Genomic DNA, 23,408 nt, shown 5'->3' on the forward strand with positions numbered 1-23,408 from the left:
CTGCCCCTTTGGGAGATGGCGCCCGGAAGGGGAGCTACAAGCACTTCACCACAGCTGATATTAAAGGTCCTGTTAGGAGGGCAAACTCCTAGGAACCACCCCAGACCCACTGAAGAAGAATGGCTTGTGGGAGGACCTAGGAACATGCATCTTAACAAGCCACCCACTCCCCTAACCAGGTTACCTATGCACCTTGTGAGAACCACCAAGATAGGTCCCAAGTAAGGCCTCATACACCATGCTCAAGTGTTTGCATAATACCTCAAAAGCAAAAGAAACACTGTGGACAGATTTTAAGCAGCAAGGTGAGGATGGACTTGAACTTTAAACACAGCAGTCTGGCATGGCACATGATTTTGAGGCAGAGAAAGAACCCTAGAGCTCCCTCCAGGGCCCAGGAGTGCACACACACTGTCACCTCCTTTACCTTTTAACCTCTTAGACTAAGTAGCCGAACACAAACATACTTCCTACAGTCTCCTATTAACATCTAGGTGCTTTACGATCTTATGGAAATGTCGTAAGAATGTTATGACATTCACCAATGTTAAAGAGGGGACCATCCTGCACAACCACACATTTGGAGAAACTAGAGGTTACCACACGTACCACTTAGGTGTCAGGGGGCAAATGTCAGTTTCAAAATATTACGGGTATGGCCAAGTCCCTTGCTGACTATTACAAACACTGTTCTGCTGAAACAGATGGCCCTTTGAGCCCATGTTTATACTCTCTTTTGCTGTAAGTGGTTTCCCCTCTCCGCTCAGGGAGGGAGAGGTGTGAGGATTATAAACTTGCAGAATTGACCTAGCTGGAGTCCTGAGATTAGCCTTAGAGGTATGTATCTGCATCATCCTAAAGGAATCCAAGTGGAAGAGGAGTCTTGCAGGACTCTGCATGGGCCGATGTTTATGCAAGGTCAGTTCCTTATTGGATTGGGAAATCAATGTCAAGTATCTGCATCATGCAGCCTTAATAATAATAGTACTAAGGGCCAACATTTGCACCCCATATGCTAAGCACTTTATATCCTCTCAATAACCCTCTGAGGACTCTCCTGGTGGTGCAGTGGTTAAGAATCCGCCTGCCAATGCAGGGGACATGGGTTCGAGCCCCGGTCCAGGAAGATCCCTCATGCCGCGGAGCAACTAAGTCCGTGCACCACAACTACCGAGCCTGCGCTCTAGAGCCCGCGAGCCACAACTACGGAGCCCACATGCCACAACTACTGAAGCCCGCACGCCTAGAGCCCATGCTCCGCAACAGGAGAAGCCGCGGCAATGAGAAGCCCATGCACCGCAACGAAGAGTAGCCACGGCTCTCCACGACTAGAGAAAGCCCGCATGCAGCAACGAAGACCCGACGCAGCCAAAAGTAAATAAATAAATAACTCTCTGAAGCAGGTTCTACAACATTATCCCCATTTGACTGATGAAGAAACTGAAGCTTAGAGAGATTAACTTATCTAAGTCTGTACATGGAGGAGCAGGGATTCAAACCCGTCTGACTCCAGAACTTCTGCCACAGCACTTCATGGGGTGTGTCAAATAGATTTCTATGTCTTCCGAGTTTTTGATGCCTATAATAGGAGTATTAAGAAAACAAGCAAATTTAATTCATAAAGCTTACGACGCTTTATAAACAAACTCACGTATAGCCCTAAAAATCACCTAGTACAGGGGTCAGCAAAATGTTTCCCCAAAGACCCTATAAATATTTAGGCCACGTGGGCCATACGGTGTGTCCTAACTACTACCTCTGACATTGAGTGTAAACAGCAACAGGCAACACCTAAACAAACGGGCATGTCTGTATTCCAATAAAATGTTATTTACAAGAACAGGCAGGAGGGAGGCTACATTGTTCTTGCAGCACAGTCTGCCACTCCCTGACCTAGTGGAAAGGGCCATGAATGTAGAATTACAGCACTTGGCTTCTAACCCTCATTCCATGCCTAAGTGAGCTGGATGGCCTTCAGCCAGTCACTGCCTGTGTCTAGGCTGTGAACTTCTGCATTAGTTTCTCCCCTATAGGCTGCAAAAATAAGGTGAAACTACATTCGGACACACTAAAACAGATTCTCCATCAAACCCATAAATAATAAACTGTGGCAGCAATACCTTAAGGTAAAGCAGAAGGGAAGAGAAAACTAGCACGTTAAGGGTACTTCTATGTGCCAGGTGCTTTGTAAAACAGACTCGTATTTCATCCTGTTTGCCAACCTTATGGGGTAGTTGTCATTATTCCTGTTTTATAAATGAAAAGCATCAGACAAGTTAAATAACGAGCTCCAGGTCACACAGCAAATGAGACGAGAAGCCTAGACCGGAATCCAAGCCAGGGGTAGCTATTCTCGAACAACAAGCACTCGGGTGATGATTTTGCACAGATGATGACATCTGAGTGCTTCCGGCAGAGGGTCCTGGAGCCAGGCCTCATTCCCCTCTCTTCCGGACTCTCCCACTCTGTCATCTGTGTTGCCCGCCTCCTCTCAAAAAGATGCTACCCCATTTGGTCTGAAAAAACGAGGTGAGACTCTGAGGTTTGTTGCCTTTAGCTCTGAGTGGAAGGACTGTGATTCATGCATGGAAAATAGACCAGGAAGCCCAGAACTCTGGGGCAAAGCAGCCTAAAGAAGCAGGGCAAGAGAAAAGGAGGACAGAGGGACACCCTCAGAGAACCCCTGACTGGTCCTGCTGACGGCACCAGAGTCGTGGGTCCAGGGCTTCTGCGTCTGAGAACTTAGCTGAGGGTAAGAGTCTATGTGACAAAACACAGCCTATGGAAGTACTCAATCGTGCCTGACTTGTCTGCCTCCTTAACTAGTGCATTGCAGGTTACAGTCATCAGTTTAAAACTAAGTACTTTGGAAATGGGGCTGGGAAAGGAAAAGAAATGGGATCATCATTGCTTCCTTTATCAAAAAACAAAAAAAAAAGAAACACATTTCCCAAATGTGGGAGGATACATATGTCAAGGAAGAAAATTGAAAAAAACAAACGAAAACAAAAAAGCCAAACTGCTTAGCTGAGCGTTCAAGACCTACCAAAATCTGCTGGAACACACACAGCACTGTCTTCCAGCCTCGACCACAGAGCCCTCGCACAGTCTGCACTTCAGCCTCCACCAAGCTTCACCCATGACCGGGCATGTTTCCCCACTGGTCCCTCTGCCTGAAGGAATGAAGCCGTGATCTGCTCTCCATGGCTGCCTGCTAAAACTCCACCCCTCAAAGTCCAGATCCCATGTCACCTTCTAGATCACAAACGTCAAAGCCGAGAACTTCAGAAACAGATCATCAGGGTCAATTCCTTCAGGTTACATAAGAGGAAACCAAGGCCCAAAGGGGTTAAGTCACACAGCTGGGCAGTAAAGACTTGGTCTGGAAACCAAGTTAGCTGATCTGACTTGGGGGCGGAGGGGCAGGGAGGCACGCCTCACCAGCACCTTCAGGGTGAGTGACAACCCCAGGAAAGCCCTCTCTTCCTCCTCCTTCTTGAAGTCCCAGGCCTGCTTACAAGCTCGCCGAACTCGCCCCTCCATTCCAGGTGAGAGTGGTTTTGTGTGTCCATATTCCTGCTTGGCTGCTCCAGAGGGATCAAAGCCATGTCTTTCCCATCGTGTTATCCCAGTACCTAGCTAGCGCTGCACAGAGTGGGCCTTCAGGGGGCTGTAACAGTCATTCAACAAAACAAAAACACCAGAAAACAACCTCCCTCCCCACCTCCGGTCCTGTCTTCCTCCAATCAATCGGCCTCCATGCACTGCCAGAGGGACCAACCTACAGCTCGGATCTCACCACACCTCTGCTCAGCTGAAATCCTTAAATGCACACCATTGCACATCATGATATCCACGATTCAGCATGAAAAACTTAGAAGAGCCCTTCCTGCCCTTGAGCCTCATTTCCTGCCACCCAGAGCACCACAAGCACTTCTTCACCTCCGAACCCTATGCCTGCTGTTCCCTCTCCCCAGGACGCACTGCAAGAGTCCCCTTTGTCCCCAGCTCTCTTCTACATGGCTAACCCCTACTCATCCCGCAAGACCCAGAATGTCTAAGAAATGGCCTCCTTGAGGAAACCATCCCTGATTACCCATTCCCTCTCCCCACTCCAGGTGAGATGCCCTCCTCCGTGCTGCCAAAGCACCTCGGCATCCCTCCTGTATAGTTCTCAGCACAGATAACTGCATCTATTTGTTTACACCCCCACCTCCCACTAGACCATCACTTAGGGCAGGAGCACCTGGCATAAAACCCGATACATGAACTTAGACTGAATAATCTTCTCCTTCACTAGTTACAATCAGACCCAACAAATATACATAGTGCATCATTTCACTAAAATATTTTAAAATACAGGTCCACAGATCTCAGCAAAAAAAGCTCTTACTACACACCCAGTCTTTCAGTAAAGAGCTCAAGATGCATAATGGCATTATGAACTGCCAGGAAGTCAACACGTCAAGAGTCCCTTTAGAGAGGTGTGGTGACCTAGCCAGTACGGCCGACTGGCCAGAGTCTGGGGATGTGACCGACTCCCACTAAGCACAGGGATGGAAGAGGAAAGTTCTGACACAGTGACCGAGGGGAGGTTTGACAAAGGGAAGCTCTCCCCAGGAAGCCTCTCAGCGCCCAGGCGAATCCCCGGGCACTCCTCTCCTGGGAAGTGAGCACACAGTAACTTCAGGAGACCTGCCTGAGCTGGCCACCGGGGCACCTGAGACTGGGGGCCGGGGGACTGTCAACAGACAGCCAGACGGAAACCACTAGCCTCTCAGAATTCACAGTATCCAGTTCACACGGTGCATAATTAGTAACAGCACCCGTGCGCAGGGAGCTAAGATAGGAAGGAAAGCAAAGAGCTAACCCAAGGAAGAACTGATTCCTGTCTAAGAAGCACGCCTGCACCTCTGGACTTGAGGGGGAGGTAGGAGGTGTGGGGCAAAGGGGACGTGAGCAGAAAATGAGGGCAAGTTTCACTGAGAAAGTAGCATTCCCAGAACAGATGATCTTTCAAATGATTCAAAACTGAACATTCAGGGGACACAGTGGCATGTCCACCGTGTGGCGCACGTGGTGGCGCAGTGGTTGAGTCCGCCTGCCGATGCAGCGGACACGGGTTCGTGCCCCGGTCCGGGAAGATCCCACATGCCGCGGAGCGGCTGGGCCGTGAGCCATGGCCGCTGAGCCTGCGCGTCCGGAGCCTGTGCTCCACAATGGGAGAGGCCACAACAGTGAGAGGCCCGCGTACTAAAAAAAAAAAAAAAAAAAAAATTGAACATTTCAGGAAAATTGTCTGTTCGTTAACCTGGGCTGGCATCCAGGCTGACGACGGTAAGCTGATGCTATTTTTTTCCTCTCACTCACCTGCAGGACCAATTTACAAACATCCTTTCCTAACCTTGCCCAGATTCATCCACTCATAAGCAAATGGCCGTGCTCCCTCAGTAAGGAAAGTCACAGTGAGCCAAGCAGGTGAGTCAATTCTGCATGAGGTCCTTCCCCACCCTCCACACCCACCGGAAGGCTGAATCCTACCCAGTTGTCTTCTGAGGTAACAGCACCGCCAGCCAGCCAAGAATCATCTCTTACCGGCTCCTCCCTTCCGCCCATTCCACTGCCCCTCCAACTAGGGAACAGGCCACCAGGCCAATTCCTCCTCCGAGTCCTCCCTGAGAAGTCCCTCCTTTCTGGCCTCCTCTCTCCAACCCCAAGACCTCTGCTCCACTCCAGTCCTCACCACCTCCCATTCTGAACTGTCGCAACAGCCTCTTGCCTTTCCTGCCACCACCCCCAGTCCCAGTCTGGCTGCACCAACTTCACCAGACTTAGCTTCCTAAAATAAATAATTGTATCACTCTTGCCTAGTTAAAAAGCCCTCTGGGTCCCCATTTTTTAGGAGATCGCAGCCCTCCAAGGCACTCCTCCCCATATGCTGAGCACCCTGCTGACCGCAGGGCGTGCTCTCATCCCCGCCCCATCTCAACTTCCACCCACGCCTCTGCCTTATTGCACTTGCTCCACCTAGCACACCCTTCAAGATCCAGTTCAGGGAGCCGGATTCTTCCAGCTCCATTCTTCTTCCTCAAAATTGCTTTGCCAATTCGGGCTCTTTTGTGTTTCCATACGAATTTTAAAAGTTTTTGCTCTAGTTCTGTGAAACATGCCATTGGTAACTTGATAGAGATTGCATGGAATCTGTAGATGGCCTTGGGTAGTATGGTCATTTTAATAATATTGATTCTTCCAATCCAAGAACACAGTATGCATTTCTATCTGTTTGTGTAATCTTGGATTTCTTTCATCAGCATCTTATAGCTTTCAGAGTACAGGTCTTTTGCCTTCTTAGGTAGGTTTATTCCTAGGTATTTTATTCTTTTTCATGCGATGGTAAATGGGATTGTTTCCTTTATATACATACTACTATATATAAAATAGATGGCCAACAAGGGCCTCCTGTATAGCACTGGGATCTATACTCAAAATCTTGCAATAACCTAAAATGGAAAAGAATCTAAAAAAGAAAAAATATATATATATATACACACACATACATCTGAATCACTTTGCTATACACCTGAAACTAACACAACATTGTAAATCAACTATATTTTAATTAAAAAAATTTTTTTAAAGACCCAGTTCAAATACCACCTCTTCTTTAAAGTCTTTGCCAGCCGCTAAACGAGGGCAACCAACCATTTCTGTTTGCACCTGTTGTCCTAGAGTAATTACTGAAAGCAGCACACTGACTTCCCCAGGGCCCTGCTGTGGATGATAAATTATATGACCCTCCTACCTAAAATCTACCCTGACCCAAAGACAGCACTCGTTACTTGTGTAACTGTGTCTTTTGCTAGAGCGTGTGTTCCTCAAGAGCAATCAAGCCATCTTATCTCAGTATGGACTTCCAGCACCTGAAGACTGCTGCACCTGGGGAGGTGCTCAATGAACACTGATGGAATGAAAGAATGAATCTGATACGAAGAAAACTGTAGCAATCAGTTTTATCTAAACTTCATCTAAAACGCCACTGGGGAAAATTTCTAAATCAGAATTAGATCCAAAAAGTCCTGGGCCAAAAATTCAGGCCATGAAAGCATTTGTCACATAAACCATTTCTTTCCGTAATCCAGTGTTTCTCAACTTTTTTTCAATATTGTCCTCCTGCCCCAGGAGCCTTTTTAGACATTTTTTTTCCTAACCACATCCCCCATGAAATGTTAATAGCACAGAGATATATCTGTACTTTATACATAAAAGAGCAAGTATTAAGTTTATTCTTCTTATATAATAATGGGTTCAGAATGGCAATAAAAATGTTAAGTCATGTTTTAAAATTTAAAGCTATTAACATTAAACTTTGTATTTGCTGAGTAACTTTTAATGTAATTTTAATGTAAAAATGTGATGTATCAAATTATACATAAAAATTGCCAATTTCTACATAATAATAGCAATGTAACCAAATTTTTCAAACTTTCAAAACTGCTATTTTTCCAGTAAAGGTAAAACAATTGAAAACAAAATCTTCTTAAAAGTTATTTTTCATGAACTTAACTCTTGTTTTATATGAGAAAATAATTTTTTTTTTTTTTTTTTTTTTTTTTTTGGCTGTGTTGGGTCTTCGTTTCTGTGCGAGGGCTTTCTCCAGTTGCGGCGAGTGGGGTCCACTCTTCATCGCGGTGTGCGGGCCTCTCACTATCGCGGCCTCTCCCGTTGCGGAGCACAGGCTCCAGATGCGCAGGCTTAGTAGTTGTGGCTCACGGGCTTAGTTGCTCCGCGGCATGTGGGATCTTCCCAGACCAGGGCTCGAACCTGTGTCCCCTGCATTGGCAGGCAGATTCCCAACCACTGCGCCACCAGGGAAGCCCCGAGAAAATAATTTTTAACTTATCCAGCTGCTACATATTCATTCAGATATCATCAATAGTTTCTCTTTTCAATACTTGGCATAGTTATTAGTGGGTTGAATAATTCTAATAGGATTAAAGAATAAAATATAAAGTACTTTTATTTAATTTTCAAATCCCAAGTCACACACAAAGTAGTGTGGGTCAAACATAAGCACTTAACATCCACAAGGCAGCCAAAGGCAGCCCTAATGGATAAGGAAGTCACCAACAGAGATATGGCTTCAGGATCAAGCTATTGATGGACAGAAAGTTCTCCAGTCATAGCCATCTAGTTGCCATAGGTTTATAGTAATGACCCTGCATACATTCTGTATATCTTCCATGAACTCAATGTCAATGTTGCTTGTGTAATACCCAAGAAAACCCAATGAGAGAAATTTAAATGTTAAGAAGTAAGATTTTGCCCACCAAGCTTTGAAGGGCCACAAACCACTGGAACATCTGAGAAGTTTCTGCCTCCCTCCAGAACCAATTTTTGCCACCCCTGAGGCTGCAAGCCCTAACCTCTGTGTTCCCACATTTATCCTCCTAGCACTTAGAGAAAAAAACAAAAAACACCAGTTTACCTAAGAAAACACCCCATCCCACAACGATAATAAGGGCCCCTCTACTATCATCATCTCCTTGGGTACTTTTAAAGAAAAGGGATTCCCATACTATTAGCCTTTCTCCCAAACAAAGGAGCCCCCCACCTCTAAAAGTGTAGACTTTTGGAGCTGGAAGAACACTCAGGGCTCATAGAGCCCCTCCATCTTCAGATGAGGAAACTTAAAAGAGCCCTAAGAGGTAGAGAGACTGGCTCAATCAAGGTCACTATATTGTTATAGACAGAGACCTTGTCAGCCTGGGTCACTGTTGTATCTCCAAGCTAGGACCAGGCTTGGCACATAATACAGTCAGATGTTTGCACACTTAATGAATGAATGGCTATTGGGAAAATTAGTGACTGAGCTGAGAACCCAGTTCACCTAATTCCTAACCTACCACTTTTCCAACTACACCAATTTGTCCCTTTTTACTTTCCTAATCAAATAGTGGCCTCAAAGACTATCAAATTTATATTGTTTGAAAAACTTCCCAGCTCTTTTAGTTTCACACATCCAGAAAGTTGAAGAGCAGGGTCTTGTGTGCTTGTGGTAGAGTGCTTCAGCCCACTGAAAGTGAAGGACTTTCCACAAATAAGTCAAGGGTACCCGGTTGACAATGCATCACTTCTTACTTGCTTACCCTGCCTTGATCTCTTTTCTAGAGTTCTTGTTCACGTGCCATATCTCCTTACCCAGACTGAGAACCGTAGAGAGCCAAAACTGCCTTCCGTTTCTAAGACACCTACTAAGTTTAAGCACGAAGCAAATGTTCAATAAATGTTTGCAAAATTTATTCCAATGGAAATGGTGCACCATGAGGAACAAAAGTGGATTTGGCATGAACAAAAAAATTCTGATTGTACTTTGCTCATTTCCTAGGACCAGTAGAGTACCTAACATGTAATGGGAGCCTAACAGTTACTGAATTTTAAAACACAAATGAAAGATATGGCAAAAACTGAGACGTTATTAAGCACAGTCTTCATTCATTCAATAAATTCATTGAATTTATTCATTCCATAAATACGTATTACCAAGTAACTGTGTGCCAGGCTCTCTGCTGCTCTAAAACCTAATTTCCCCCACAGAGCCAGAGCCCTCCTCCCTAGCAAACGCATGGCATTAGGTTCACCTTGCAGGCTGTGGGCACAGCTAGGGTAGCCATGTCTCAATATGCCCAAGACAGTCCCAGTTTACACCTACTGTCCAAGTGTTCTCTCCCAACAATGCCCTGGTCTAGACAATTATATCACCCTAAGTGTAGCAAATCTTTTTCAACAAGAAGCCCAGGGATTCAAAAATTTCACTCCACATTTACTAGCTACTTGCAGTCCCTTTTTTTTGGCTGTGCCATGCAGCACGTGGGATCTTAGTTCCCCAACCAGGGATCGAACGCATGCCCCCTGCAGTGGAAGGGCAGAGTTCTAACCACTGGACTGCCAGGGAATTCCCTACTCCCAGTCTTGTTTCCTTATTTCTAATCCAGGCATAACACATTAAACTAAATGGTTATAAATAGAAAAGTGGCTGGGGACAAGGCTGGGACATCAGATTGAGACTACACTGTAGAGAGCCTTGCATGCCAAGAACATGGATACATAATTTAATATACAGCAGGGAGCGATAAAAACCTTTAAGGGATAAAGTGAATGTATAGTCAAAGCACTATGAGTGTTATGATGTTGGTTACAGAAAAGATCTAAGACAGGAGGAATGAAAAAAGCCGGCTCCAGGTCATACCAAAAAGACAGCCTAAAGCTGTAAATAAAGAAAGGCTGTCACAGATGAAAACGGCAACAAATATGCTATTTCATCATTTGCCTTTATGTGTAATTTTAAAGTTTCAACAATAGATGCAGCTATGCAAGCTCTAGTTCATTGATCTGTGGTCCTGATACCCTCCTTGGAAGGCACATGTTGTAAGGAAGCTTCTGGACAGTCAGGCTTGCCCTCCTGTCGGCCAGTCGTGTAAAGGAGCTGAAGCTCGGTTTTTGTTTTATTTTAAGTGCTACATTTCAAACACAGTATTCGTTGTCAGAAGAGTTTCCCGACACTGAAAGAGATGGACAGGAAGCTTAACCCGCCAACTCCAGATCTTCCACTATTGCATCATTTGAAACTAAGCCTCCTCAGGCAGCGACTTGTAAAATTCAAGTCAGGTAAAATGGCAGCAGCAGTCGCTGTGGGTGCTGCTCCTGCGGCCGCCGCCGCTGGCCTCAACTTCAAGCGCCGGAGAGCGCGTCTCTCCGGAGCTGCCAACTGCTCAAAGGAACAGTCGATAAATCAACAGGTCCTGCTCGCCCGCCCGAGGGTGCTCAGACCCGGGTGCGCCAGCCACAGAAGGAAGTGGCTAATTATTTAAAGACAGTCGAGACCACTAGAGGCCGGAGTCGGCTCTCCAAGCGCCTTCCCTCCGTCCACCACCCACACTGGGAACCTGCTGGGAAAAGGCCCGGGCCCCGTACACGGAGGGGAAAGCACCAATTCCTGGGCTGCTGCTCCAGGTCCCTAGCCTTCCAGCCCCTGGGCAGCCCTGCACTGCCCGCGGGTGCAGACACCCCGAGGGCTCCTTTTTCCTCCGGCTGTCCCCCTCCTCTCATCGATTGCAAGCCTTTCTGTTCTGCCACTGGAAACTTCCAGAGAAGGTGAAATTCCCAGGTCAAGAGACGATTCTACAAACTCTAAAGGGCCAATGTCGGGACTTCAGAGTCAGACCTCATAAAGCCTAGGCGTCCCTGGTGAGGCTCAGTACTGCTCTGTACTGCGGGTCCTGCGCTCCCGCGCGTTCGCACCCATCCACCCGCTGGCCGGACGTGGTGTCCTCCGATCCGCAAGAGCCCACGATGCCGGCGCCCGCAACTTCAGCAGCGCCTCCGCTCCCAGAGCCGCAGAGACACTCCTCGCTCCAGCGAGGACAGACCTCCCAAGGCCTCGTGTCCCCAGCCGCAATCCCTGTCCCTTCCCCCGGGCGAGAGGCTGCAGGTCCCAGACAGGGAACCAAGGGGGCGGAACCTTGACCGTCCCTGCCGGACTCGCTCAACCCTGCCGAGCTCGCTCATTCCTCCCGGGCTCCAGGGGCAGTTCCCACACTCCCCACCAGCCAGTACCTCGTCCGCTTCCAACTCTGCTCCGTTGCCTACGAGCGCCATGTTCCTCCTCCGGCTGCCGCCGCCCAGAAACCAAACAGGGAGCTCAGAGCCAACTCAGTTTCTCGGCTCCGGGCTCGGCCCAGCGCCAGCAAAAGAGGAAGAGGGTGGCTCCGCGCTCCCGCCGGGTCCCGGGCGGGGCCAGCGCGCCGTTGGGCGTGTGCTTTCCCCGCCCCCGGCGCCCGCACACCAGAAGAGCATCCATTCCCCGAGCCGGCGCCGGGTGGCGGGCCTCTACACAAGCTCCGCCCCCTGCAGGCCTCGCCCCGCCCTCTACGCGGCTCTGACTAGAGCAGCCAATCAGATTCCCCAACGCTTTTCCGCCTCCAGACGGCATCCACTTAGGATCCACATGGGAGGGGTCATTGCGTGGGCGGAGTCACATCGTGGGCGGAGTCACATCGTGGGCGGAGTCACTGGCGAAGTTCGCTGATCTGGCCCACTCTCTGGAAAGGCACCTGAGAGTACCAGCTACCAGTACTCTGTGGGGAGGCCTGGAGCCAAGAGAGCGCTGGGTTAACGAGGCCAACCAAGGTCAAAGCCACCTAACCCTGATGCCCCTTTGAACCGTCCACCTGGTCTCTGGGCCAGTGCCAGTCCCCTTCCCTCGCCAGGTGCGCACTGCATCTCGCAGATGGTGAGGCCAGAGAGCAGCCTTGAGTCAAGGTCACAAGTCACCCAAAGGTCTCTGTCATTCCACCTGTCCAGACACTAAGTCAGGGACATCATCTTCAGATACAGGAATGCTGTGTTTGCTTCTGTGTATGGTTGAAAAATAACAGAAAAACCACAGGACATATATTTATACAACTTAGAGCTCCTCTACCCCTCCTCCCAATATCCTGTCACGATGACCCATTTTGTAACCCCAAACATATGTGCATAATTCGTGCTTGAACTATAAGATCCATGAGGGTACGGATGCTGTTTGTCTTCTTCAAAATGGTATCCCCAGCACCTAGAACAGTGCCTTACGCGTGGTAGATGCTCAACAAATATTTGTTGGCTTCGTTTAGAAATTGATTCCTGCGTATAACATGTAAGGTAACTTAACTATCCAACTGAAAAATTATAAGGGTATTTGGTGGGGGGGGGGGGTTGGTCAGCTTTATTTTACATACGATAAAATTCACCAAGTTTAAGTTTGTAATTTGATAACAGATGTTTACAAAACACCATTCCAATCATGAAAACACACCCAAAAAGTTCCCTGTGCCTTTTTGCTGTCAATTTCCTTCCCCCACTCCCTGGCCTCTGGCAACCACTGATCTGCCTGATCTGCTTTCTGTCACTCTCTTTTTCTTTTTTTTTTTTTTTTTTTTTTTTGCGGTACACGGGCCTCTCACTGTTGTGCCCAGCCGCTCCGGGGCATGTGGGATCTTCCCGGACCGGACCGGGGCACGAACCCATGTCCCCTGCATCAACAGGCGGACTCTCAACCACTGCGCCACCAAGGAAGCCCTGTCACTCTCATTTTGCCTTTTCTAGAATTTCATATAAATTGTATCACAGAGCACATGATCTTTTGTGTCTGGCTCATGAAGGGCTATTTAATGGTCATCCAGTGACAATTATAAAAATTGCTAACATTTATTGAGTACTTATTATGTGCCAGGATTATGCTGGGCCCCTTGCATAAATTATCTCCTTTACCCTTCATAACCCCATGAAGTAGGTGCTGTTAACTTACAGATGAGTGAAATGAGGGTCAGAGAGTTTAAGTAACTTGTTTGAGGTCAGACAGCTATTAAGGAAGTAGGGATGCCAGAATCTGAACTTCAGCAATCTGACCTTAAGGCGTGGTGGTAACCATTGTTCTGCACTGCCTCCAGCCACCACCTTCCCTTTCTTTCTCCCTATTTGTTTCAGTAGATCAGCTGCCTGCACATGTCTATTACACATACTTTCAGTGAGTCACCTTAGCATCCTTGAAACTTGCTCTACAATTTTAATGCGTCACTATGTACCTTTATACTAGAAAAATAAAATGGCTTCTACCCCACAAACAACATGGAAAAAAATGGATTAGATTATGGTGACGATTGCACAACTCTATGATTTACTACAAATCCTTGAAGTGTATAATTACAATGGGTGAGTTTTATGGTCATGTACATTATATTTCAATAATGCCACTTTTAAAAACAGGTTAACACATTCTTTCAGCACTCTTAGAATCAGATATGTGGAGCTAGAAAGGACCTAGGGGTCATTTAATTCCAATACACCTGAAAGTTTCCATTCCTCCCCCAACCTCCTGTTTATGCTTAGCTTTCTGAGGCTGGATTTCCTGTCTGGATCCAGATTCCACTCTGTATTGCTCATGCATGATTCTGTTTTTTAAAGTTCTAAAATTTAGTTGGCTCCTAAATTAATATCACATTATTTGACATTAAACCATCCTGTGGTGGCTTCTTCCTCTCTTGCATGCTTTATTATTGTCTTTCAAATTTCAACTCCTCAAATTTTGAAGAGGTACAAAAGAACTTGGCACTAATTAGTGGCATGATTATGTTATAGTGAGAATCAAGTTTAATTTTTCAGAAATCATTCTTTTTTTTTTTTTGCGGTATGCGGGTCTCTCACTCCTGTGGCTTCTCCCGTTGTGGAGCACAGCCTCCGGATGCGCAGGCCCAGCGGCCATGGCTCACGGGCCCAGCCGCTCCGCGGCATGTGGGATCTTCCCGGACCGGGGCACGAACCCGTGTCCCCTGCATTGGCAGGCGGACTCTCAACCACTGTGCTACGAGGGAAGCCCCCAGAAATCATTCTTATAGATAAAAGCTGGTAATTTTTTTTAAATGAGAGATCAAATCTGAAGCCCCGTATACTTTAATAACGATTAACTTTATTTATTTTGGGCTGCATTGGGTCTTCATTGCTGCACACAGTCTTTCTCTAGTTGCGGTGAGCAAGGGCTACTCTCCGTTGCAGTGCACAGGCTTCTCATTGCGGTGGCTTCTCTTGCTGCGGAGCACAGGCTCCAAGCACGCAGGCTTCAGTAGTTGCGGTGCGCGGGCTCAGTAGTTGTGGCTCACAGCCTTAGTTGCTCCATGGCATGTAGGATCTTCCCAGACCAGGGCTCGAACCCTAGTCCCCTGCATTTGCAGGCGGGTTCTTAACCACTGCGCCACCAGGGAAGTCCTGCCCTGTGTACTTTTTTTTTTAACATCTTTATTGGAGTATAATTGCTTTACAATAGTGTATTAGTTTCTGCTTTAAAACAAAGTGAATCAGCTATACATATACATATACCCCCATATCTCCTCCCTCTTGCATCTCCTTCCCACCCTCCTTATCCCACCCTTCTAGGTGGTCACAAAGCACCCAGCTGAACTCCCTGTGCTATGCGGCTGCTTCCCACTAGCTATCTATTTTACATTTGGTAGTGTATAGATGTCCATGCCATTCTCTCACTTCGTCCCAGCTTACCCTTCCCCCTGCCTGTATCCTCAAGTTCATCCTCTACATCTGCATCTTTACTCCTGTCCTGCCCCTAGGTTCTTCAGACATTTTTTTGTTTTTTTAGATTCCATGTATATGTGTTAGCATATGGTATTTGTTTTTCTCTTTCTGACCTACTTCACTCTGTATGACAGTCTCTAGGTCCATCCACCTCACTACAAATAACTCAATTTCGTTTCTTTTTCTGGCTGAGTAATATTCCATTGCATATATGTACCACATCTTCTTTATCCATTCGTCTGTCGATGGGCGTTTAGGTTGCTTCCATAACCTGGCTATTGTAAATAGTGCTGCAATGAACATTGTGGTACATGACTCTTTCTGAATTATGGTTTTCTCTGGGTATATGCCCAGTAGTGGGATTGCTGGGTCGTATGGTAGCTCTATTTTTAGTTTTTTAAGGAACCTCCATACTGTTCTCCATAGTGGCTGTATCAACTTACATTCCCACCAACAGTGCAAGAGGGTTCCCTTTTCTCCACACCCTCTCTAGCATTTATTGTTTGTAGATTTTTTGATGATGGCCATTCTGACTGGTGTGAGGTGATACCCCATTGCAGTTTTGATTTGCATTTCTCTAATGATTAGTAATGTTGAGCATCCTTTCATGTGTTTGTTGGCAATCTCTATATCTTCTTTGGAGAAATGTCTGTTTAGGTCTTCTGCCCATTTTTGGATTGGGTTTTTTGTTTTTTTGATATTGAGCTGCATGAGGGGCTTGTAAATTTTGGAGATTAATCCTTTGTCAGTTGCTTCATCTGCAAATATTTTCTCCTATTCTGCGGATTGTCTTTTCGTCTTGTTTATGGCTTCCTTTGCTGTGCAAAAGCTTTTAAGGTTCATTAGGTCCCGTTTGTTTATTTTTGTTTTTATTTCCATTTCTCTAGGAGGTGCCGCCCTGTATACTTTAAATTCACCCCACTAGATAAGTACCATTCCTGTTTCTGAGGGAGCCAATTATGAACACTGAATGAATAAGTGTGCTCTAGCCACTGGAACATCTAATCAAATTTGCTGTACTCATGGCAGATGCCAACTTCCCCTTCCCGCACATGTGTGATTCCTCAAGATTATGAATCACAAATATAAAACAGATTTTTTCAAATAATAATTAGAATGAATTCATTTTTGTAACAGAATTCCCCTTGCCAGTTTGCTGATAATGACGTACTCTATCAGTCAAATGAGATTAGTCAAGTATTCCATTTCCCAAAAAAACCTAGCATAGGGGTTCAGCAACAGCAGTGTCTGAATTTGTTTCATTTTGAAGATACATCTACTGGTAGCTGTTTAGGTTTCAGATTAAATTTAATATTGCAGACAATCTAATCGTTAGTATTCTTAAACCTGTTACCCTCAGCAGATGTAAGGGTTTTTTTGTTGATACTTAATTCAAATAAAAATTGCCTCTTTATCATTTGTGTCGTAGGAGAGAGAATGATTTTGCACTTAGAAATTAAAATTTTCAGGTGCTTGTATCATTGTAAGTCATGTATTTGTCAATGGCTTTGTCTCACATTCATATCTTAGCTCAACATGGGAACTTCCCCTTCTAAATTACCCCTCCCTCTCCATCACCTACTATTGTGTCTTCCTACTATCTCTTAGCATTTGTCACTATCTGAAAATATCTTGTTCATTTATCTGTTTACTTGCTTATGGTCTATCTCCCTCAACAGCACCCTCACATACACTGTAGTGTAAGCTCCATGAGGGAAGGAACCTTGTGTTTTGTGCATACAGCAAAACCCCAGTGCCCAACACTAAATGGATATGTCATAAATGGTTATTGAGTGAGTGAATGAAAGTATATAAAGTTCATAGTACACAGAGCATTTTGTTTAGACCTTGAAATGCCAATGCTTTAGCATAATGATTTTTTAAAAAACAGAGAAAACCAGTAATAATGAGGGAGATTAAAGAATGCAAATTACCTGAAATCTGAAAAGTAAATAATGTTTTTCATAGGGTGATGTGGCAGGCATGATGACTCTCTTTAATGCCTACTCATTGTTTTCAAAATTATACAAGAGCTAAGTACTTAGAGGTCCCTCAGTGACCTAAAGGAGATTAATTCAGGTCCCTGAGAGAGGCTTAAATGCTAGGGGAAAAAAACCTCATCATTTAGTGGAGGCTGAAATTCTCCTTTAAGAATATCCCTGCTCTAGGCATTTGGAGCTGGGTAAACACTCATTTTGCCCTGTTTATCTGTTGTTCACTTTTTCACACACACACATACCTATAATCTTTCCAATCACCTTCCTATTTATTTTCACTATATCTCTTTAAATTAGATTAATCTCGTTTTTTTCAGATGAGGAGAGACCCACAGAAGAGAAAAGCGGAACAGAGACTAACTGCGGCAATATGAAACCTCAGAGTGCAGCGTTGAGGACTTAAAAACAAGAATAAATAAGGAATCTGTGGCAGAGGCACTCTTTGCCACCTGCTATTTGTTCTCCCCTTGTTCTATTGGTAAGAGAACCTGATTTTATATAAGGCAGCATGGTGTCCAGCTAAAAGATGGCATTTTCAAGAACTCCTTTACAACTAGGAATAGCCAATGTAACTAAATTCCAGTCAGTGAAATATATTATATTTGACTTCCAGGAAGGCTATTTAAAGGGAAAGGACTGAACAAAGGCATGTGGCACTTTTACCCTTCTACCTCTCATCCTTCCAACAGCCTGGAACAGACATGATGGCTGGAGCTCCTGCTGCCCTTTTGGACCATGAAGTAATACCTTGAGAATGGAAGCCATAAACTGGAATAGTGGGACAAAAAGACAGAAAGAGTCCAGATTCCTGATGACTTTGGAGCTACCATACAAGTACTTGACCAGCAGTCTCCAAATTTCTATTATTCTCAATTACTATTAATTATATTAGTTTCTATTACTATCTTGTTTAAGTCACCATTATACTGAGTTTTCTGTTAGATGCAAACAATCTTAAATGTATATGTGTAAGTATCTAATTCAAAGTGTTATTAGATGTTCTGGGTTCCCATATGCCTTCCCACTGATTTCAGCTGAAGCATTTGGAACTTCTAACCCAGTGTTGGATTGGAGTAGCCTACTTAGAGTAGTTTTGCACCCCATGCACACCTTCTTTCCTGAAGACACCTCCTTCAAGTTCTCTTTCTCGGGGTTCTGTTGTGCCTTCTTTTCTGGCGTGTTTCCCCTTACATTGCTAGAATACATTATTGTCCTACAATCCAAATATTCTTCACATTCTGAATAATACTAGCATCATTTTTATGATAAAAAAATTGTATTTCATGCACAGTTTTAGTAAACCAATAATTATCTTTGGCCATCTTTGGCAATTCTATTCTCATAGCCACTTATAGGCCTAGTACTTACAACACTTCTGATTGAGCACTTTGGATGTATATTAGGCAATTCCTACACTCACCGAGAAGAGTCAGATACAAACCTCCTCCCTAAGACCTACACATAGTAACATCTATATTCTAAAATCAGTTTTGACTCAGCACTGCAATGTAGCTCTACGTGTCTCTAAAGCAATGGCTCTCAAAGTTGAGCATGCAACAGAACCACTCAGAGGGCTTGTTGAAACACAGATTGCTGGCTCCAATCCCCAGCGTTTCTGATTAGACAGGTCTGGGGTGGGGTCCACTTGTTGCTGCAGCTGCTACTGCTAATTCAAGAACCAGGCCTTAAGAATCGCTGCTCTAAACCGTGGTGAGCAACTTGAGCTCCCCGGGCACAAGCAGCCTACCTGGCAGATATAGCCCACCCTCTAAGGGATCAAGATGAAAAACTAGAAAAGTGCTTTTGTGCTGCTACTTAGCACACAAAGACTAACATTAACATTCCATCTAAACGAAACGCTGTGACCCTTTTCTCCTTGATATTCTTTCAACAATGAGGAAAACAATCTAAGCGGTGAAAATATAGCTTTATTTTCATGTGATTCAATAAAACCACATTCATTTCATTTTCATCAATTTTTCCTTTTGTTCAATTGACCGACGTGAAAAAGAGGTGGGTCCTCACTGCTCCAAGTGAGCCTGATTCCCACGCAGATACTGGGCCATCAGTAATTAAGCCTCATCTCTTAGCTCCTTGAGACCCTGATTTGTGATTTTTGAACAATCCACGTCAATTCTTTCAGCTTCTTTTGTGGGTGTCAAATATAGAATGAGGGATAAAAGTACATGACTTTCCATATCCACAAGACTACAACCCTGGGATTTAGTTGGAGTGAAGGAAGCGCTCCTTGACTCACAGTTACGACAGAGAGTGGAATGTGGTGACTGGAAGCAGCCACGGAGGTGATTTTACATGTTCCCAAGTTACCAGGTATCTCAAGTAATTTCCCCCAAAATGCCATACTAGCTAATATGCTGGGGAGGAAAAAAGATTTTTAAGGGGAAATAATTTACACTATTCTCTATACTTTATACTATCTATACACTTTCATGGCTTTTTGATGTTTCTAGCTGACTTGGAATTTCCCATTGATTTCTAGAAACATATGTAAACATTGAAAACTAGGCTCCAGGGTGATGGGCCTCAGGTGCAGTTTGAGAGCCTCTGACACCGCTCAGCAGTTAAGTCTGGGCTCAGAGGCAGCATAGTATTATTTCTGCACATCTGAACTGTTTTATTGCCTCCTAAGCACCTTCACCGTGTGGTGGGCAGGGCCTACATCTCAACAGATGAGAAAACTGAGGCTCTGAGATGTTAGAGGACCTGCCCAAAGTCATTACTGAGTGGGGATCAGTCACATGTTAAGGCCCTTTTCTGTTTATATCCTTTATAAAGGATATAACTGTGGCCTGGAGGCTGTTTTTTGGAGAGGCTAGGAAAGCCTTAAATACCCCCAAATCTGCCTCAGTACAACAAACATACCCGAGCAACTGGTGAGCCCACATACCACTCACCCACACCCCACAACCCACCCCCGACACTGCCGGCTGTTTATTTTGTCATTATCAGACAATTCCAAAGCCTTTGGAGACATAGACACTCAGTGAACTCAAAATCTGCACTTCATGCAGAAGGGATCTATAAAAATCATAAATGTCAAACTGTGAAGAATGCCGACACAAGTCCAGAGAAGTACCTCCTGCAGGTAACAACCTTCAACCACAAAAAATCTACCAGAGGGCACTGAAGAGAGACCCAGAAAAGGTAGATTCTGAAGGCTGCTGGGGTCTCATACTCAAGAAAGAACTTACTCTGTGGCTTACTTGTTTTTTATGGCATTAGCCTGAGGAGAGCCTCTGTGATTTAATTGGTTCAAAGAACCTGAGGACAGACTTCAGGGCAAACACAGCAGCTGGAAGTTGAGAGGAGATATCCAGGAAAGGGAAGTGGGGATAGGGTTTAACTCCTGGGACTATAAACTCCTGTCCAAATCTCTGGCGGACCCCTGACCCATACACCTGTGAGGCCAACTCCAAGCAGCCCAGATAAGGTTAAAGGAACTGAGCTGAAATCTCAGCAGCCACTCACACTAGGGGAAAGAGTGTTTATTGTTTGTGTTTATCCAAATTCACTGATTTAAAAAATAATCAGTCAATACTGTTCAGAGGATCTAAAAGAATCCAGCTCAAACTCTGGTGTATTTGATTCCAAAGTTATCTTTGTAGCTGCTTCGTAGCTATTTAAGTAATCTCCTTGCAAGCACTGTAGGTGGGAATAGGAAAATTAGCACGTCTTCCTTGAAAAGTTTGGCAATGACGATCCAGAGTTTAAAACCCCACAGCTGGAAATTTATCCTATAGATATACTCACATACATGTAAAACTGCTAACGCACAAGGTTACTCACTGTGGCAATACCTGTAATAATAGAAGCTTGACATCTATCTAACTATCCATCAGCAGAGAATTGGCTAAATACCTTGTGATACTTCCAAATAATGGAGTATTCTTCAGCCTTAAAAAATAAAATACATAAAAATGAGGAACCCCTTTAAGGGCTGATATTGAATCATCTCCGACATATATTATTAAGTGAAATAAACAAGGCACAAAGCAGTATTCATTGTTCTCCAATATCCTTTCACACTTCTTCCAAAATTTTTAGCCAGATACTTCCTCATCTGGAATCGACTGCCTTTTCCAGTGTCCCTTGCAGCTGGGTGTGGCCATGGGATTGAGGTCTCCTCAATGAGGTTTGAGCAAAACTCTTATGTGGCAGCTCCCAGGACCCTTCCTTAGACACAGGTATTCTGCGACCTTTGCCCTTTGTCTTCATTGGACACATCCTTCATTGGATACACTCCATCCTGCTGTCTAGAACATGGATTCTCTCATCTTGGTTCATGATTGAGCTGGAAGAAACCTGAATGCTTCTTGGAGATCCGGCAAGTACCAACTCTGGATCACATACACTTGGAATTTTACATGAGAGAGAAATAAACTTCCATCTTGTTAAAAATCACAGTTATTTTGGGTCTTGAGTTATTTGAAGTTGAATCTAATCCTAACTCTTACGCAGGTATAAACACTGCAAGGATTTTGCCAGATCTGGCTAATTTGCCCTCCAGAAAGACTGTGCCAATTTGCACTGCAACGAGTATTATAGGAATGGGTGGAGAGCTCTTTCTGCTGCACTGCGTTGCCTCCCAGATACCAGATGCCAGATGCCAGCTGCCGGCTGCCTAATGGATCCAGAGACAGGTAGAAAGGACCCATAAATGTGTCCTGGTGTCCAACCAGGACAGGCAGAGGTACCAATGCCAACAAGAAGGAACTTCAGAAATTGAAGCTTCCCTTACTGACACTGGTTTCAACTAACCGGCCTCTCTTGTTCTTCTCACTTTCTTCAGGTTCTAGAGCTTTGTTCTCTTCTATTCTGAGTGCCCTCCAATACCAGCCCCAGACCTATTTCCTGGTGGGAAACCAAGAATTTGGATGCCTGCCCCTCAAATAGAGAAAGAAAGAGCACTAGGCTTCACCCAGTGTCCGCGTCTCCTGCCTGCTGAATGTGGCACCGGCCAGCAGAGTGGGGTGTGCTGATGCATAGCCCTGACTGATATATCAAACAAGCAGGAAATAAGAAGATATGACCAGGAAGCAATTTAATTCTCTTTCCCACTGTCCCTTCTGGTCATGCTATTTTCTGATCCTGGGTAGAATCTTAGGTAGGTACCATAGCTTTTGACATCACTCGGGGATATTCTAGAGTCTAGCCCAGCCTAAAAATCATAAAAACCCAAACATCATTCAATTAAAAATTCCCCCACCCCATTTCAAGCTTCTGTAGAGGGAAGAGAGAAGACAGACTCTTTCTTTCCTCTTTCTCACTCTTCCTCCTTAGCTCCATCACTAGCTACAATTTTGGGATCCTCATAGGACAGAGATGTTGGAGGGTACATACCTGTAATGAGTAGTAGGTCCCAGAGATCTAATGCACAGTATAATGAATACTGACAGTCATACTATATTATAATCATCAGACTTGCTAAGAGACTAGAACTAATGAATTATTCCAACCACTAAAAAGGAGTGACAATTATGTAACATGATAAAGGTGCTAATTATCAATTGCTACAATGGCAATCATATTGCAATATATAAATGTATCAAATTAACCTGTTGTACACCTTAAATTTACACAGTGTTTTATGTCAAATACGTTTCAAGTCAAAATAAAAATAAATAAAAATTTTAAATGTGGTGACTCTCCAAGGCTGGAATGACAGAGATAAAGGGCACAAGAGCTCTCACTTGACTGCTACTGGTGCCCTCTTCGTGGGACAGATGACAAACTTTGATTCCTCCTGTCACAAAGGACTTTTGAGGGTTGTTTGGAGATTTCTGCAGGTATGGATTTTAGCCTCCCTCATCCCCAGTGCTTCCCAGAGAAAAATGCTTCTTTGGCAAGGGGGGGACCCTTCACTCCCACCATGTGTTCCCGGAGAATGTCTGAAGATCCTGTGAAAGACAACGTACAGTCAGCTCTATCTGTGAGCATCTCATCTAATGGTGTACAAGAAACACACACTTGTCCCGGACATCAGAGGACGTGCAGCTTGCCTCTAAGGAAGCCCTTCTTTCCGGCTAAGTCCCCAGCCAGGCTTTACATACACCTCCCCCAGCATAGGCAGACACCAATCCCTCTGCCCTAAAGCTCTGGTGGATGCCTATCAAGTTTTCTGAGTGGTTTTACTGAAAGCTCCTTTGCTTGAATAGAAGGGAAGGAACAGCCCCCACCCCACTCTCCTCTTCCCCCAGAGTGGAGTAGAAGGAGAACTTGCAGAGGACACCACCGTTCTCTCTCCTAGAATCAGCTTTACTCTTTTTATTCCAA

At 45.0% G+C, this 23,408-nt stretch overlaps 1 protein-coding gene across 2 annotated transcripts in view; it reads right to left on the reverse strand.

Annotated features, from left to right (window-relative positions):
- TTC39B (tetratricopeptide repeat domain 39B) overlaps window positions 1-11,854 on the reverse strand; it is a 148,640-nt gene extending 136,786 nt beyond the window's left edge. Inside the window, exon 1 of one of the 2 annotated variants that reach the window (XM_067744417.1) lies at window positions 11,614-11,854. Coding sequence is in view for 1 of the 2 variants with exons in the window: in XM_067744416.1 (XP_067600517.1) it covers window positions 11,614-11,655 (42 nt within the window). In the remaining variant the exon portion in view is untranslated. The remainder of the gene's footprint in view (window positions 1-11,613) is intronic. The other variant, XM_067744416.1, reaches the window with a different exon arrangement.
- Between the last annotated feature and the right edge of the window lie 11,554 nt (window positions 11,855-23,408).

The sequence above is a fragment of the Pseudorca crassidens genome, chromosome 7, assembly GCF_039906515.1.
Source record: "Pseudorca crassidens isolate mPseCra1 chromosome 7, mPseCra1.hap1, whole genome shotgun sequence".
NCBI classification, from domain to species: domain Eukaryota; kingdom Metazoa; phylum Chordata; class Mammalia; order Artiodactyla; family Delphinidae; genus Pseudorca; species Pseudorca crassidens.